The 15,980-nt window shown below is 39.8% G+C and overlaps 1 protein-coding gene across 12 annotated transcripts in view; it reads right to left on the minus strand.

Annotated features, from left to right (window-relative positions):
• The window catches only part of LARP4B (La ribonucleoprotein 4B), an 87,484-nt gene that overhangs the window by 13,241 nt on the left and 58,263 nt on the right, over nucleotides 1–15,980 (minus strand). For 10 of the 12 annotated variants that reach the window (XR_014260693.1, XR_014260694.1, XR_014260695.1 and 7 more), the window contains 6 exons: nucleotides 8,977–9,055; nucleotides 8,109–8,245; nucleotides 5,328–5,431; nucleotides 4,637–4,747; nucleotides 3,389–3,442; nucleotides 3,097–3,306 (listed from right to left, as the gene is read on the minus strand). Coding sequence is in view for 8 of the 12 variants with exons in the window: in XM_082450233.1 (XP_082306359.1) it covers nucleotides 3,097–3,306; nucleotides 3,389–3,442; nucleotides 4,637–4,747; nucleotides 5,328–5,431; nucleotides 8,109–8,245; nucleotides 8,977–9,055 (695 nt within the window). In the remaining 4 variants the exon portion in view is untranslated. The remainder of the gene's footprint in view (nucleotides 1–3,096; nucleotides 3,307–3,388; nucleotides 3,443–4,636; nucleotides 4,748–5,327; nucleotides 5,432–8,108; nucleotides 8,246–8,976; nucleotides 9,056–15,980) is intronic. The other 2 variants (XM_082450234.1, XM_082450235.1) reach the window with 1 other exon arrangement.

The following is a 15,980-nucleotide window of genomic DNA, read 5'->3' on the forward strand; positions in this document are numbered from 1 at the left end:
CATTCCCTGATGGATTCAAAGGCATTTAACTCCTTGGTGCCATCCAGTTCCCACCTTACATTTTCACTAAATTGAGAGATACAAATAGGCTGCTCCTTGTTTGGGGAAAAGGAAAAGACAAAAAGCCGGCAATTCCTCTTAACTAGAGCTAACCAAAAGCTGTAATAGGATGATTAAAAACAGCTTAGGACCAAAACAAATCATTCCAAATTTTGAAAAAGAAAATGAAAGCAATAAAAGGGAAATGCTGAGGGAGAAAGATGCAGTTAAAACTGTGTTAGGGGACTTCCCTGGTGGTGCAGTGGTTAAGAATCCACCTGCCAATGCAGGGGACACAGGTTTGAGCCCTGGTCCAAGAAGATCTCACATGCCACGGAGCAACTAAGCCCATGCACCACAACTACTGAGTCTGTGCTCTAGAGCCCACAAGCCACGACCACTGAGCCCGCGTGCCGCAATTACTGAAGCTCGCATGCCTAGAGCCTGTGCTCCGCAACAAGAGAAGCCACCACAATGAGAAGCCTGAGCACCGCAATGAAGAGTAGCCCCCGCTTGTCGCAACTAGAGAAAGCGTGCACACAGCAACGAAGACCCAATGCAGCCAAAAATAAATAAATAAATAAATAAATAAATAAATAAGTTTATTTTTAAAAAAACTGTGTTAGGGACTTCCCTGGTGGCGCAGTGGTTAAGAATCTGCCTGCCAATGCAGGGGACACGGGTTTGATCCCTGGTCCGGGAAGATCCCACATGCCGCGGAACAACTAAGCCTGTGAGCCGCAATTACTGAAGGCCATGCGTCTAGAGCCTGTGCTCAGTAACAAGAGAAGCCACCACAATGAGAAGCCTGCACATGGCAATGAAGAGTAGCCCCTGCTCGCCACAACTAGAGAATGCCTGCACGCAGCAATGAAGACCCAACGCAGCCAAAAATAAATTAAAAAGCAACAGAAAAAACCTCCAAAAAACTGTGTTAAGATCTCCAAAGCTCTTCTGAGGAACTACCATATATTCAGAAATAGATCCATCACACCAGAACTAGAGTTTGAAGATTGTAAATCATGATAAGAACAATTGAGACGAACGAATCATTTCGTACCTGTAATTTTAGATATAAAACCCTGGTATTTAAGTAATTTTGCTCAAGAGTTTAAAAATAAATTGGTTGCTAATTCAGTAATTTAACACAACTTGCTGAGAATTAATAGGCCTCATCTTGTCACTTCTCAAAATGACGCAGGCTGTTTTACAACAGGCCTCACGCGGCCCAGCCAGATCAAAGGAACCAGCCGCACGGCCAGACTACCGCCCGGGAAGCGAGGGCCCCCACTCGGGATAGGGACAAATACGATTAAGAGAGATTAGAAAAACAAGCACAGCAGTGAGACTCCTTTGGAGGAATCATTCAACCAAGAATTGACGGATGCTATTCCCCTTGAAGATTTCCTTGCTCACAATACATTAACTACATGGCTCTTGGTACACTTCCACGGAACACTGTGAGGATTTCAAAACAGCAGTGTGTTTTCTTACCATAAGGTTTCACTCAACAGAGACAGAGCACTACCTTGTGTGCTCACTGCTCTCGTCCCACGCTGGCCCTGGGCTCCTGAGGGCTGTCCCTTCTCCCCATCCATCCTCCCGGCCCTCATGCCTCAGGACACACTCAAGGCCTGGACGGTCTGGCCCTGACAGACCTTACCAACCTCCCCTCCCAGTCCCTGCTTCAGCTTCTGCTTTAGCTCAGAAATACTCAGAGATTCACACAATTGTCGCCTGTCCGACATGTGTCTTTCCTGGACACGCATCTTGACATTCTGTGCAAAACAGGCACCAGGTACCCAGGTGCACCAACGCTCCCTCCCGCATGCCTGCCCTCTCACCATCAGTGGTCCTGACTCCCCCTGACTTGGCCACAGCCGTACCTTCAGGGTTACTCAGTTCCTGCTCTTTGAAAACAACCTTCCCCATGGCCCGCCCTCTGCAGAGCAGCCCTGATTCTCACATCCCGCTCCATCAGACTCCTGCAATTGCCAGACGTGGCCCACCAATCACGCTAACATCTACGGCAGCACAGCTGGAGAAAAGTGATGGATCCATTACACATCTATCGATTCTAACCACAGGGCTTAAACAGGCCAAAATCTGTAAAAATCAATCACTCCAGCCAGCTGTAGGGCTGGTGTGAGAAATAAAGCTTATAAGACAGTACAGGCAGACCTCAGAGATACCGTGGGTTCAGTTCCAGCAATAAAGCAAATGTCACAATAAAGCAAGTCACACAAATTTTTTGGTTTCCCAGTGAGCATGAAAATTATGTTTACACTATCCTATTGTCTAAGTGTACAATAGTATTATACCTTAAAAAAACAATGTACACACCTCAATAAAAAAATACTTTATTGCTAAAAACTGCTAATCATCCTCTGAGCCTTCAGTGAGTCTAAGATCACTGATGACAGATCACCATGACAAATATAATAATAATGAAAAAGTTTGAAATACTGTGAGAATTACCAAATGTGACACAGAGACACAAAGTGAGCAAACGCTGTTGGAAAAATGGCACCAAAAGACTTGCTCAATGCAGGGTTGCCACAACCTGCAATTTGTAAAAAAAGAAAACCAAAAAAACGGAGTATCTGCAAAGCGCAATTAAACGAGGCCTGTCTGTATGTCTTCCACTTGTCCTGGATTGTTAGAAGCCTATTAAACACCCTTTTCTCCTTCAAACCATGTCCCGTTGGATTCCCCTCTGTGCTCAGAAGGACTCCGGCTAGCCTACAGCTCGTAATCACATTTTGTGTTTTTCTAGGGATTACACAGCTTAGGAAAGGCAATGCTAGACAGGAGGGGAGGCAAACCAGGCAAAGGATGGGGATCTCATTATTGGAAAGGTCTTTTAAAATTTACACAGCTCCATATTTATCTCCCAATTAAACTGAAAATCCACCAGAGAACTTGAAGGCCTGTTTTACTATGGCAAACGGCATCCGTATTGGTTTCCCCTGTTAGAGGAAGATCTTATTCTCCAAAGCACCCAGTGTCTGCGACAGGGTTGTCTGCCATAGAAGCTCCAGTGAAGCCAGGACTCACCAAGGGCGGATCAAGATAGCTATGTGTCGCTGACCATGTCTGGGGGGCGATCAGGCTGTACAGAGGAAACTGCTGCTGGGGGCTGTAGACCGGAGGTAAGTAAAACGATGCGGTGTAGCGCTGCTGCGTGTACAGGCTCATGTCCAGAGGTCTAAAGCCATTCTTTGGCAAAAATGTGTTTATAGCTATTGCCTTCGCTTTTATCCGTGCCTGTTTGAAAACATGTAAGTTTCTGTTAGAACACTTAGGGACACTGGTTTGCAGATAAAGTATAACCAATGGTCTTGCTTACCTTAATTGGTTTTCCTTGAAAAGTTTTGACTTCTTCTCGCAGATATTTGTAAGCCTGAAGACAAAATCATTCATAACACCACTGTGTTAATCTTATAAATAAGATGAACCTACAATTAATTCAGCACCTCAAATAAGCAATTATATAGTTAAAATATAGTGGACAGGACCTAGCACAGTGATTCTTAACCTTTTTGGGTCACAGATTTCTTAAAAGATCCTGATAAGAGCTATAGAGCCCCTATCCAAAATTCTCATTAATGTAATATTGTAAATTGACTATATGTCAATAAAAAAGAAAAAAGGAAAAAAATTCTCATGAACAGTGTTTGTATACAATTTTGTAAGTGTTAACAGAAACCATAAAAGCAACCCACAGATCATAGGCTAAGAATCCTTACCTGGGAAAACAATGGATAACAAGGTCCTAGTAATAACCCCAATATGAACTTGGAATTACAGTTTAGGAAATGAAAGGATTAGGATTGCAATATTCAAAAGTCATTATCTGTGAAGCTCCTGATTCTGCTCCAAATTCTCCTACATAACTCCAAAGGCTCTGACCCATCTGACTCAGCCTCAGGCCATATTCCCCACGCAGGTAAGGGGGGCTTGCACCTGCTCCACAAACATGCCTTTTCTCACCTCCCATCACCTTGCTCCTCCTAGTCCTTCTTTCCCTTCCATCCAATTAAGATCCATCTTTCAGATTCTTGTTTCTCTCTTCTGAACCCACAGCAGCCTCACCATGTTAACGTCTCATACTCTACTACCATTCCTTTACGCAGGCTAGAGTTTCCCCTGAATATGATACTTCCTTCAAGGGCAGGGAGCCGTCTGAACTCCATGTCTCTCACAGAGCTTCTCAATGCCTTTTCAAGCACCTTGTAATACAAGGTTGCTCAGGGAAAGTTAGAGTTAGGTTCAAATTTCCCAAATACTTTTCCAAATATTAAAACCTTTCTCTGTACAGAGATAAGAAAAGAACCAGTTTTCCTAGGCTGCCTGTCTTACATGTCCTTAGAAAATAACGTCTATGCTTTTCACATCGCTACAAAACTGTCTACACACACACTTATTTAGGTTTCTTCAACCTGATTTCCCTGCACCTTATGTTCACACTCAACACCACATGTGATCGTAATCTCCATGCCCACGTTTAGTCCCACTATGTACTGACTGCTAAGTACTGGTAAACTCTGTCCTTTGTGGCAGAACAGGGTAGGGGGTAGGGGGAGGAAGAGCTTACCTGTTGTGCATCTGCTTCTGTTTCAAATGTAATAAACCAATTATCATTATAGGCAAATTCACAGTTTATAAATCTCGGTAAGTTATCTCCTTTAAATAGTGCTTCTACTTCCTACAGGAAACAGAGAGGTTAGAAATTAATTCTCAACTATGCCACTGTTTGTCCTCACCAAAGAAACACGGCGCCCACTCTTAAAGACAGATGCCTAGAAGACAACCCCAGCACTGCCAGTCAAATTAAACCCAGAAATGCACCAATACTGGCACGTTGGCTCAAATCAAGCCACAGGCCACACTGGTGTTCACTGCATCCTTCTCATAGTGAAAATTTGTTTTGGAAAGTGATTTAACATAAAAATATGTTCTCTGCCTCAACCTGTTGGTTTACTATTCTTATTTTAAAATGAATAAATATTTAAACCTTTTCTCTTTCTAACTTCTAAATACTGAAGTTACCATAAACTCTCACTACTTTTTTCAGCGTGAAATGTGTAATGGAGCCCTGAGACCAAAAAGTTTGAGAACCACTCTTACAAATGAATCACACTGTAATTATCAGAGTGTGTAAATCTTGGGAAAAAAGTGTTACTGTACGTATTTTTGCTTTAAAATACATCTTCCAAAAACCACAGAAACAAACAAAAAACCCACCCAAAAAAGTCCAAGTTTCCTTCAGAGGAGAAATGACTTACTTCTATAGGGGTGGATTCAGGTATTTCACGTAATATTACTATGCAACGATTCTGATTTGGCCTTACTTTTTCTCCCTTCTCATCCACTTGGACTAAAGGTAAAGCTGTATAGAGAAGAGAAATGGATGATACACAAATATTAAAACAAATCAACCATTTGCACTACATCGTGACCTAACATAGATACTCTAGCGGGACGTGTTAGACTACATCGCCAGACGCATTAAAGAAAGCCGTATACAATGGGAAAACTATCAAAAGTCTTGATAGCTTAACACAAGCTATCAAAAGGTTTTAGACCAATCTTGCACATTACAATTAGGGACTCTGGGGAGCCCTGTGGGAGCTTTAACAGAGGTAACACTATGACACAGGTTCTCCACAGCTCAAACAACTCCAAGTAGGTCACAATGCAGGGCTAGAGACTTTTGCTTTCTACAAGTCCTCAAAACAAGACACTTTCCTGTCTCCTTATGACTTAATTTTGAACTCACAGAAGTTGTCAAGCACCCTTCACTCAGCCTTCCCTAACGATGGATCTTACACGACCACAATCCACCATCTAAACGAGGGTCAACACTGCCAGCACGGGAACAGGCCCAACTCAGGTTTCACCAGCTTTTGACTTATCTCCTTTTGTTAGGTTTTGTTTTTTGGTGTCACTCTATGAAATTCTATCACATGCAGACTCAGGTCATAGCACACCAGGATCAAAATCAGGGCTCAGAGCTGTGTACCACCATGAAGACATATATTACCAACATCAGAAATGGAAACATCCCTTAGTACCAAAGCTAACTTTTGGGAAGTAGGATCCATGAGAGAAAAGAAAACTCAAGGCCCATGTGGTTTCTGGAGAATCCTACCAAATGTCAAGAAAAAAATAACAATTCTATAGTACAAACTCTTCTGAACTTAAGAAAGTACTTTCCACTTCAACCTATGAAGCCAGCAGTTCTTTGATACCCAAACTAAACAAAGGCATTACAAAACAAGAAAACTATAGACCAATATCTCCCATGAACAATAAAAATTCTTACCAAATTTTGCCAAATTGAATCTAAAAATATATAAAGATGGGAATACATAATGAATGACAAGTGGATTTTTCTCAGTAATGCAAGGTTGGTTTACCAAAAGAGATAAGCAATGTAATTCACCATATTAATGGACTAAAAAACAAAAAAAACCCCACACAACTATCTCATAGATGCAGAAGCATTTGACAAAATCCAACGTTCATTTCTGATAAAAATTCTCAGCTAACTAGGAATAGAAGGGAAACCTCCTCACTTACAAAAAAACCAACGTCTAGCATCTTTCTTACTAGAAGATGGGCCAAGGCAAGGATGCTGACTCTCCCCACTTCCATTCAACACAGCACTGGAGGCTTAAGCCAGGGCAATAATGCAAGAAATAGAAATTACATGCACCCAGACTGGGTGTAAGAAGGTAACCTTTTCATTTACTTTCATTCAAGCTGAGCTCTATGTAGAAAATCTGATACAATTTCCATAAAAAACTAGAATTGTGAGTTTCAAAAGGTTTAAGTATACAAGATTAATATTCAAAAATAAATTGTATTTCTACATACTAGCACCGAACAACTAGAAACTGAAATAAAAATATTTATGCCCAAATACGAAATACTTAGTTATAAATCTGGTAAGATATGAAACACCTGCACTATGAAAACTGCAAAACATTGCCAAGATAAAAATTTTTAAGATTTTTCTAAATGAATGGAGAGATATCCTATGTTCATGAATTGGAAAACCCAATATTGTTAAAATGTCAATACTCCCCAAATTGATTTATAGATTTAATGTAATCCCAGTAAAAATACCAATAGGACCTTTTGAAAAACCAAAATGTCGATTCTAAAATTCACATGGAAATGCCAAGCATTTGGAAGAGCCAAAACAAAGCTGGAGATTTTGCAACTACTCTAAGATGTACTATAAAAGCCAGTACCATCCAGACACTGCAGCAATGGCATCAAAACAGACAAAATAGATCGAGGACAGACATACGACCCAGAGAGAAACCCACACATACAGGGATAAATGATTCTCACAATGGCACAAAGGCAGTGCAGTGGAGAAGCAGAGTGTTTTCAACAAATGCGCTGGAAGAGCAGCACATTCACATGCAAGGGGGTAGAGAGCTCATACCACATACAAAAATCAGCTGACAACAGATCACAGACCTAAAAATGTAAACCCTAAAACTAAAACTTCTAGGAGAAAATCCTTTTGACCCTGAATTAAGCAAAGATTTCTTAAGCACAATACCAAAAGCAAGATCCATAAAAGAAAAAAATTAATAAACTGGACTATATAAAAAAATTGAAAACTCTGCTTTTCAAAAGACATTATTAGAACAAAAAGAGAAGCCACAGACTGGGAGAATGTATTTGCAAATCACATCTCCAATAAGGACAAATACAGATACATGCAAATTGCACACAAATATACGCCCCTCAAATCTCACCTGTAATAAAACTAATTTAAAAATAAAGTGGTGGGGGTGGGGCATCTGAACAGACAGCTCAGAAAGGCAGCACATGAAAAGACTGCCCAGTGTCATCAGGCACTAAAGAAATAGAAATTAAAACTACAATGAGATACCACCACACACCTGCTAGAAAACCTACAATGGCCCATCTGTGACGCCAGGCCGGGTACCTTAGCACGAATGGCTGTGAATCTAAGCATCACACTGGCAAGAAAAATGCTGTCAAGACCACGTACGATGCAGCCTGGGCTGCAGTCTACTTACACCTCAGCACCTCGACAATCAGGTCCATGTCGGTGCTGAGCTTCTTGATGTGGTCCAGGTTAGCTACCGTGGTGATTGGCACGTACTGATCACTGTCCATCTGCGATATAAGGTACATGTCACTAGCAAGGTTCTCCCTGGAGAAAGAAGACAATCTCTCTTAATTCACAACTTCTTTAAAAGGAAGCTTCACAAGAGGCACGAGTGTGGCACGGTACTGCCCTGGAGTGAGAGCTGAGTTCAAACCCCGCCCCTGCGATTTGCCATCTCTCTGACCTTAGGTCAATTTTGTCAAAGACATCTGGGGAGGCAGAGAGAGCAAAAGTAAAAGTGTACTGCACTTTATATGATCAAAATTAATGAGCAGGTAAATCTTTTAAAAAATGTATTTATAGCTTATCTTTGTTCTAAAAAGTGTTTGAGTAGCTTTTTAAAAATAGAAACACAACTTCTTAAAGTAAGGAAACCCAGCTAAGAGAATGAAAAAGTAAGAAAAATGTGATAAGGCCAAGAAGGGCTGGTGCCCAGAGTGCCTGCAGTTCAGTTCAGGCTGGAACACTTGTCAGAGGGGCTGTGACTCCAACTCTGGCCTCAACAGCCCTCTGCAGCAGAGGACGGAAAAGCAGTAAAGTGACCAACAGCATGACCCACGACTACAACCTGTGAGGCTGACCACCTATGGCCCCACCATCAGAGTCCAAGTCCGTGGGGAGGGGATGGGGGTAGGGGGGATCTCGACTTCCTACAGATGGACGTACAGACACAGATGTTAACAGATACTCCTTCCGTGTAAAGCATGACATCTGTACATAGTAGCAGTGCACAACACCTTAGATATCAGATACTAGAAAAACACTACCATCCTCACCTAGACAAGCAGAATTCCAATGTTTTTTTAAGTACTTCCCGGGGGTCTTCCTGGCTTTCTGGTTGAGATTCATTTCCTCCTACAGAGAAGCAATGGAAAAATGGCTTAAATTTACCAAGCACATGATTCAGTATAGCAATTCTAATGTTTTCAATATACATAGTAATTTATCTACATAATGTATACAGAATATAACAAAAATGATATTTTACAAGGCAATCATAGGCAAAAAAACAAACCAAAAAAACCCCTCTCCCCCAAACAAAAACACAGTTTCAAAAAATAACCTGAGGGCTTCCCTGGTTGCACAGTGGTTAGGAATCCACCTGCCAATGCAGGGGACACGGGTTCGATCCCTGGTAAGGGAAGATCCCACATGCCGTGGAGCAACTAAGCCCATGCACCACAACTCTAGAGCCCGTGAGCCACAACTACCGAGCCTGCGAGCCACAAGTACTGAAGTCCAAGCACCTAGAGCCCATGCTCCGCAACAAGAGAAGCCACTGTGATGAGAAGCCCGTGCACCGCAAGGAAGAGTAGCCCCTGCACGCCGCAACTAGAGAAAGCCCGCGTGCAACAACGAAGACCCAACACAGCCAAAAAAAAAAAAAAACCTGAGGAGTAGGATTTATTAGCAAAGTTTAGCAGGTGCTTTTTATTACAAAATAAGTATAAGCTTATTTAATGCTTTGTCTCAATTCAAAAAGGATTTTCAGGTAACCTAGAAGCACACGAGATACTAAAAATATAATAAAATATACAGGAAATAATCAAAATAACTTAAAAGTTTTTTTGCGCACTACTATATAGATTTGCATGGCATAATGATACATGAAGAACTTTCTAACAAGAGACACTTGTATTTTAAAAGTCAAAGTTAAAGACCATCAAAAAAGCAAAGACAAAGTGGGAACACTGATGACAAATAAGGACAGAGAGCTCATGTGTGTTTTATATAAAGAGCTTTAACAATATCCATCCCCCACCAGCAAAAAACAAAACAAAACAAACAAAACCAATGGAGCAAATGAGACAAAATCAGCAATGGCCATTGAAACCACAATCTCATTTCATTCCTTCATCCAGAAAGGCCTCTCCTGAGCACCATTTAAATTCACATTGAACAGATATGTCCTGTCTCTCCTTTAGCTATCTCCTGCATGCCGGGCACTGCTGTAGAACTGCTTACTCATCCTCAGTGAGGCAGTCTCTGCTCTCATTGGGAGGCAATCAATAGTCAAACAAGTCAACAGTAAACAGGTAGAATGTGACACAAAGGAGAAAACCACAGGGCACGGGCAGACCTAATTGTGCAGAAGGAAGAATCAGCAAGCTCGAAGACAGGTCACGTGAAATTAGCCAGTTACAGGAACAAAGAGAAAAAAGAATGCAGAACGAGGAAGAAAGCCTACGTGACTTGTGACATACCACCAAATGTATTTCTATACACTAACAACAAACTACCCGAAAAAGAAATTAAGAAAACAATCCCTTTCACAACTGCATCCAAAAGAATTAAATACCTAGGAATAAATCCAACCAAGGAGGAGAAAGATCTGTAAGCTGAAAACTTTAAGATATTGATGAAAGAAATTAAAGACAAATAAATGAAAAGATACCCCATGTTCCTGGATTGGAATAATTAATATTGTGAAAATCTCCATGTAAAAATTTCCAAAGCAATCTACAGATTCAATACAATCAATTTCTGTCAAAATTCCAATGGCATTTTTCACATAAATACATCAAACAATCCTAAAATTTGTATGGAACCACAAAGACACTGAATAGCAAAAGCAATCTTGAGAACGAAGAACAAAGGTGGAAGCATCATACTTCCTGATTTCAAACTACTTTAAAAAGCTATAGTAATCAAAAAAGTATGGTACTGGCATAAAAACAGACATATAGACCAATGGAACAGAATTGAGAGCCCAGAAATAAACCCACATATTTATCATCAACTGATTTTCAACAAGGCTGCCAAGAATACTTAAGGGGGAAAGGACAGTCTCTTCAATAAACAGTGTGGGGAAAGCTGATGGCCACATGCAAAAGAATTAAATGGAATCCTTATCTTACATCATATACAAAAACCAACTCAAAATGAATTAAAGACTTAAATGTAAGACCTGAAACCATAAAACTACAGAAAAACATGTAGGAAAAAATGTCCTATACATCGGTCTTGGCAACAGTTTTTTTGGATATGACACCAAAAGCACAGGCAAGAAAAGCAAAAATAAACAAGTGGGACACTACATTCCATTCAAAAGCTTTTGTACAGCCAAGGAAAGCATCAACAAAATGAAAAAGCAACCTACTGAACAGGAGAAAATAGTTACAGATCATGTACCTGATAAAGGGTTAATATCCGAAACATATAAGGAACTCACACAACTCAGTAGCAAAAAAAACTCTGATTAAAAAATGGGTAAAAGACCTAAATAGACATTTTTCCAAAGAAGACATACAGATGGCCAAGTGGCACATGAGAAGATGTTCAATATCTCTCATCACTAGGGATGTGCAAGTCAAAAACCACAATGAGGATCACCTCACACCTGTTAGAATTCTTATTATCAAAAAAAGGTAACAAATAACAAGTGTTGGCAAGGATGTGAAGAAAAGGGACCCCCTGTGTATTACTGGTGGGAATGTAAATTGGTGCAGCCAATGGAACACTATGGAAAAGTGTGGAGGTTCCTCATGAACTTAAAAATAGCACTCACTACCACATGATCCAGCAATCCCACCAGTGGGCATATATACAAAGGAAAGGAAATCAGGATCTCAAAGATATGTCTGCACCTCCATGTTCACTCGAGTATTATTTACAATAGCCAAGACGTGGAAACAACCTAGTCTACTGATGGATGAATGGATAAAAAAAAATGTGGTATACACACACACACACACACACACACACACACACACACACACAATGGAATATTATTCCACAAGAAAGAAGGAAATCCTGCCATTTGCAAAAACATGAATGAATCTGGAGAATATTATGCTAAGTGAAATAAGTCAGACAGAACCCCAAAAAACTACACAATGTCACATATATGTGGAATCTAAAAAAACTGAACACATGGAACCAGAGGGTAGAACCATGGTTGCCAGGGGCTGGAGGTGGGAAAATGGAAAGATGTTGATCCAAGGGTACAAACTTTCAGTTATAAGATGAATAAGTTCTGGGGATCTAATGTACAGCGTGGTGATTATAATTAATAATACTGTATTGTGTACTTGAAATTTGCTGAGAGTAGATCTTGTGTTCTCAGCATACCAAAAAAAAAAAAAGGTAAGTATGTGAAGTGATGGATATCAAACCATCATGTTGCTGTATACCTTAAGTATAATTAATTTTTATGTGTCAATTATACCTAAATAAAGCTAGAAAAAACTATAACCTCCCCTACCATGATTTGTCTTTTTCACTGTGTTTATCACCCTTACATTATATAACACGAACTTATTTATTATGTGTATTATGAATAGTCTGTCTCTGCCCGATAAGACGTAAGCACCAGTAGGGCAAAGGCTTTCATCGATCATATTCACTGATGTGTCCTAAGTAAATCTGGCACGTGGTGGGTTTTGAATAAGTATTTTTTTTATTTAAAAAAAATAAAAAAGAATAAGTGAAGCAAGGGTTCCAGATGTAGAGCATCGGCTCCTGAGAGATAGACACACGATGGTTGTGGGCCCGGGCTCAGGAAGCGGGAAGCAGATGGAAGCCAGCGGGCTCAATGAGTTCAGGGTGCGGGACAGAGTGCACTGGGAGGGCGCCCAGAGGCGCGGGGGAACCCCCGGAGGCAGGCGCGTGTTCTATGCACAGCACAGGTATGATGGACTCCCTGAGGCCAGGAAAGAACCACTTGAAAGGAAGAAGGGAGCTCACATATCCTGCTCCACAGTGCCTGCTCCACCAGCTGGCCTGGAAGACCTCATGCTCACAGAGCCCCAAACACACTGGCAAGAGGAGAGAAGGGTCTGGCCTCAGAAGTGGGAAATAATGAGCCCCAGACTGAGCACTGCTCCACTCATGCCTAACAAATCATAAAACAAGATATGAAAGGATCAATTTGTTTCCAAGTAACTTTGTGGCATCCTGGAACAAGAACCAAAATATTTATAGAAATATAAAAATATTAAGTACCTAACAAAGTCAAATCCAGTCCAACCAAAAATTACAGTGAGTGTAAAGAAACCTATCCTGCACAGATGTTAACATTAACTGACAAAGACACTGTAATGGTTATCCTACCTGTACCCCACATGCTCCAAAGGTTAGGTAGAAACATGAAAAATATAAAAAAAGACCCAAATAGAATTTGTACAGATGAAAACTACAATGTCTGATATCAAAAATATAGTTTGTGAAATTAACAACTGATCAGATAGAAGACTAGTGAACTTGAAGATATAAGAGAAACTTTCCAAAATGAAACAGAGAAATAAGATTTTTTTTAAAAAGGACAGAGGATCACTTCGAGGGACTTAATATAGGTATAACCAGAGATCATGTAGGAGAAGAAATGGCAAGGTGGGGGAGGAGCATTTGAAGAAATTACAGCCAAGATATTCCAAGTTTGATGAAAACATTTACAAATCACAGATCAAGAAGCTCAACAAACCCCAACCACAAGAAACAAGAAGATTACCTTTAAGATACATCATAATCAAAATACTCAAAACCACTATAATGAGGAAAATCTTAAAAGCAGCAAGATTTTAAACAGTGGAACAAAGTTAAGGATGATAGCGTTATCAGAAATAATGCAGGTAAAAAGAGAGCACCACAGCATCTTTAAGGCCAAGAGAGGGAGATCAGGATTTACACACAGGAATAAAGAATACCAGAAATGCTAACTGCATGGATAAGTATGGAAGCTTGCTTTCTTATAAAACACCATTTTCCAGTACAAGGAACCAAGGTTCCTTGGAGAAATGGCTGATTCTAGGACCAGAGCAGGGAGAATGAGAACAACAACAACAACAACAACAACAACAACAAACCCTTCACTGATGGGGTAGGTCAGATGGAGGAGCCAACTAGAAGAGCTTCCAATGGCCAAAGGTAGAGCATCTGAGCAATCAAATAAAGCAGTGATGATTTTTACACATGGATACAATAAACACCCATGAGTCCACACTGATACAAGTCAATGGCTGAACAAATAAATAAATGAGGGAGAAGAGACAAATCCCTATGCATAAAAGTTCCAAGTTATTTACGTAGATTCTCTGCCCTCATGAAGGGGTCATTCCTTAAGTGTAGGCTGGGTACAGTCAGTGACTTCCTTCCAAAGAGCACCACATGGAAAGAGGGAGGAAAAAAAGAGTAACTTCACAGTTGAGAAAGCTAATAATAAACCTACTTCAGCCAACTGGTCAAGGTCAACATCAACCGTAATAAATCATGCTGATAGTATGTACCCTTAAAATGATGGGATGAAAACTGCTTTTGACCTCTGTGGTATTCCTTCCCTCAAACCCATCACGATGAGAAAAACATCAAATGAATTCCAGTACCATACAAAATAACTGACCAGTACTGCTCAAAACTATCAAGGTTATCAAAAACAAGTAAAGTCTGAGAAACTGTTACACCCAAGAGGAGCCTAAGAACACATATCAACTAAATGTAACATGGTGTCCTGGGACAGAAAAAGGACATTAGGTAAAACGTACCAACACTGGTTCAGTAATTGTGGCAAATATATCATATAAATGTAAAATGTTAACAGGAGAAAATGAATGCTGCGTCTATGGGAACTCTCTGTACTCAATCTTCTCAATTTTTCTGTAAGTCTAAAGCTATTCTAAAACAAATAGCAAGGTGAGAGACTCAAACCTAACCATGTCAATTACTGCAGTAAACGTTAATGTTCTAAACATTTAAATTAAAGGCAGAGACCATAGGATCTGACTTATGATCCAAATACTGGTTCTTTGAGATGAATAAAATTGACAAATCTCTACCCAGACTGACTAGGGGGTGGAGGGGAGAAAAGACATAAATTACCAATAACAGGAATGAGTGATGTGACATGACTACAGATTCTACAGATATTAAAAGTATAAACAGAATATTATGAGCAATTCTATGCAATAACTGAAAATTTAGATGAAATGGACAAAGTACATAAGTAAAGACATAAGTAACCAAAGCTTTCTCAAGAAGAAATATACCTGAGTAGCCCTATATAAAAAAACAAACTGTAGCTGACAACTTTCCCACAATCAATACTCTAGGCTCAGATGGCTTCATTCTTCATTTAAGGAAGAAATAAACTCTTCCCAAAAATTTAATAGGAGGGAAAACATCAAAAATAAAACTATAGAGCAATATTCCTCATGAACACAAGTGTACAAATTCTAAGCAAAATTATAGCCAGTCTAATCCAACAATGTATCAGAAGTGTATTACATCCTGACCCAGTGAGGCTTACCCCAGGAATTTAAGGTTGGTTAAACATTTAAAAAAAAAAAATCAATGTAATTCATCTTAACACACTAAAAAAGAAAAAAATATTTGATCATCGCCATAGATGAAGAAAAAGTACCACAAATTCCTCTTTAACCATTCCTCTTTACAACTCTAACCAAATCATAACAGAAGGGTACCTGTCAACCGATAAAGGTCATATATGCAGAACTACAACTAACATTATACTTAATGGTGAAAGACAATGTTTTCCTCCCTAAGATCAGTCAGATGTTTACTCTCACCACATCTGTTCACCTTTGTAAGGAAGGATCTAATTAGTGCAACCAGGCAAGATAAAGGAATAAAAGGCACCAAATTGGATAGGAAATAAAACTGAATTTATTCACAGATAACATGATAGCCTATATAGAACATCCAACAGAATCTACAAAATAGTTTCTAAAACTAATAAGTGAGCTTAACAAGTTTTCAGGGTATGATATCAATTTATAAAAATTAATTATATTTCTATCTACTGGTAACAAATAGTTGCAGATTGAAT

The sequence above is a fragment of the Balaenoptera physalus genome, assembly GCF_965194825.1.
Source record: "Balaenoptera physalus genome assembly, chromosome: 2".
NCBI lineage: Eukaryota > Metazoa > Chordata > Mammalia > Artiodactyla > Balaenopteridae > Balaenoptera > Balaenoptera physalus.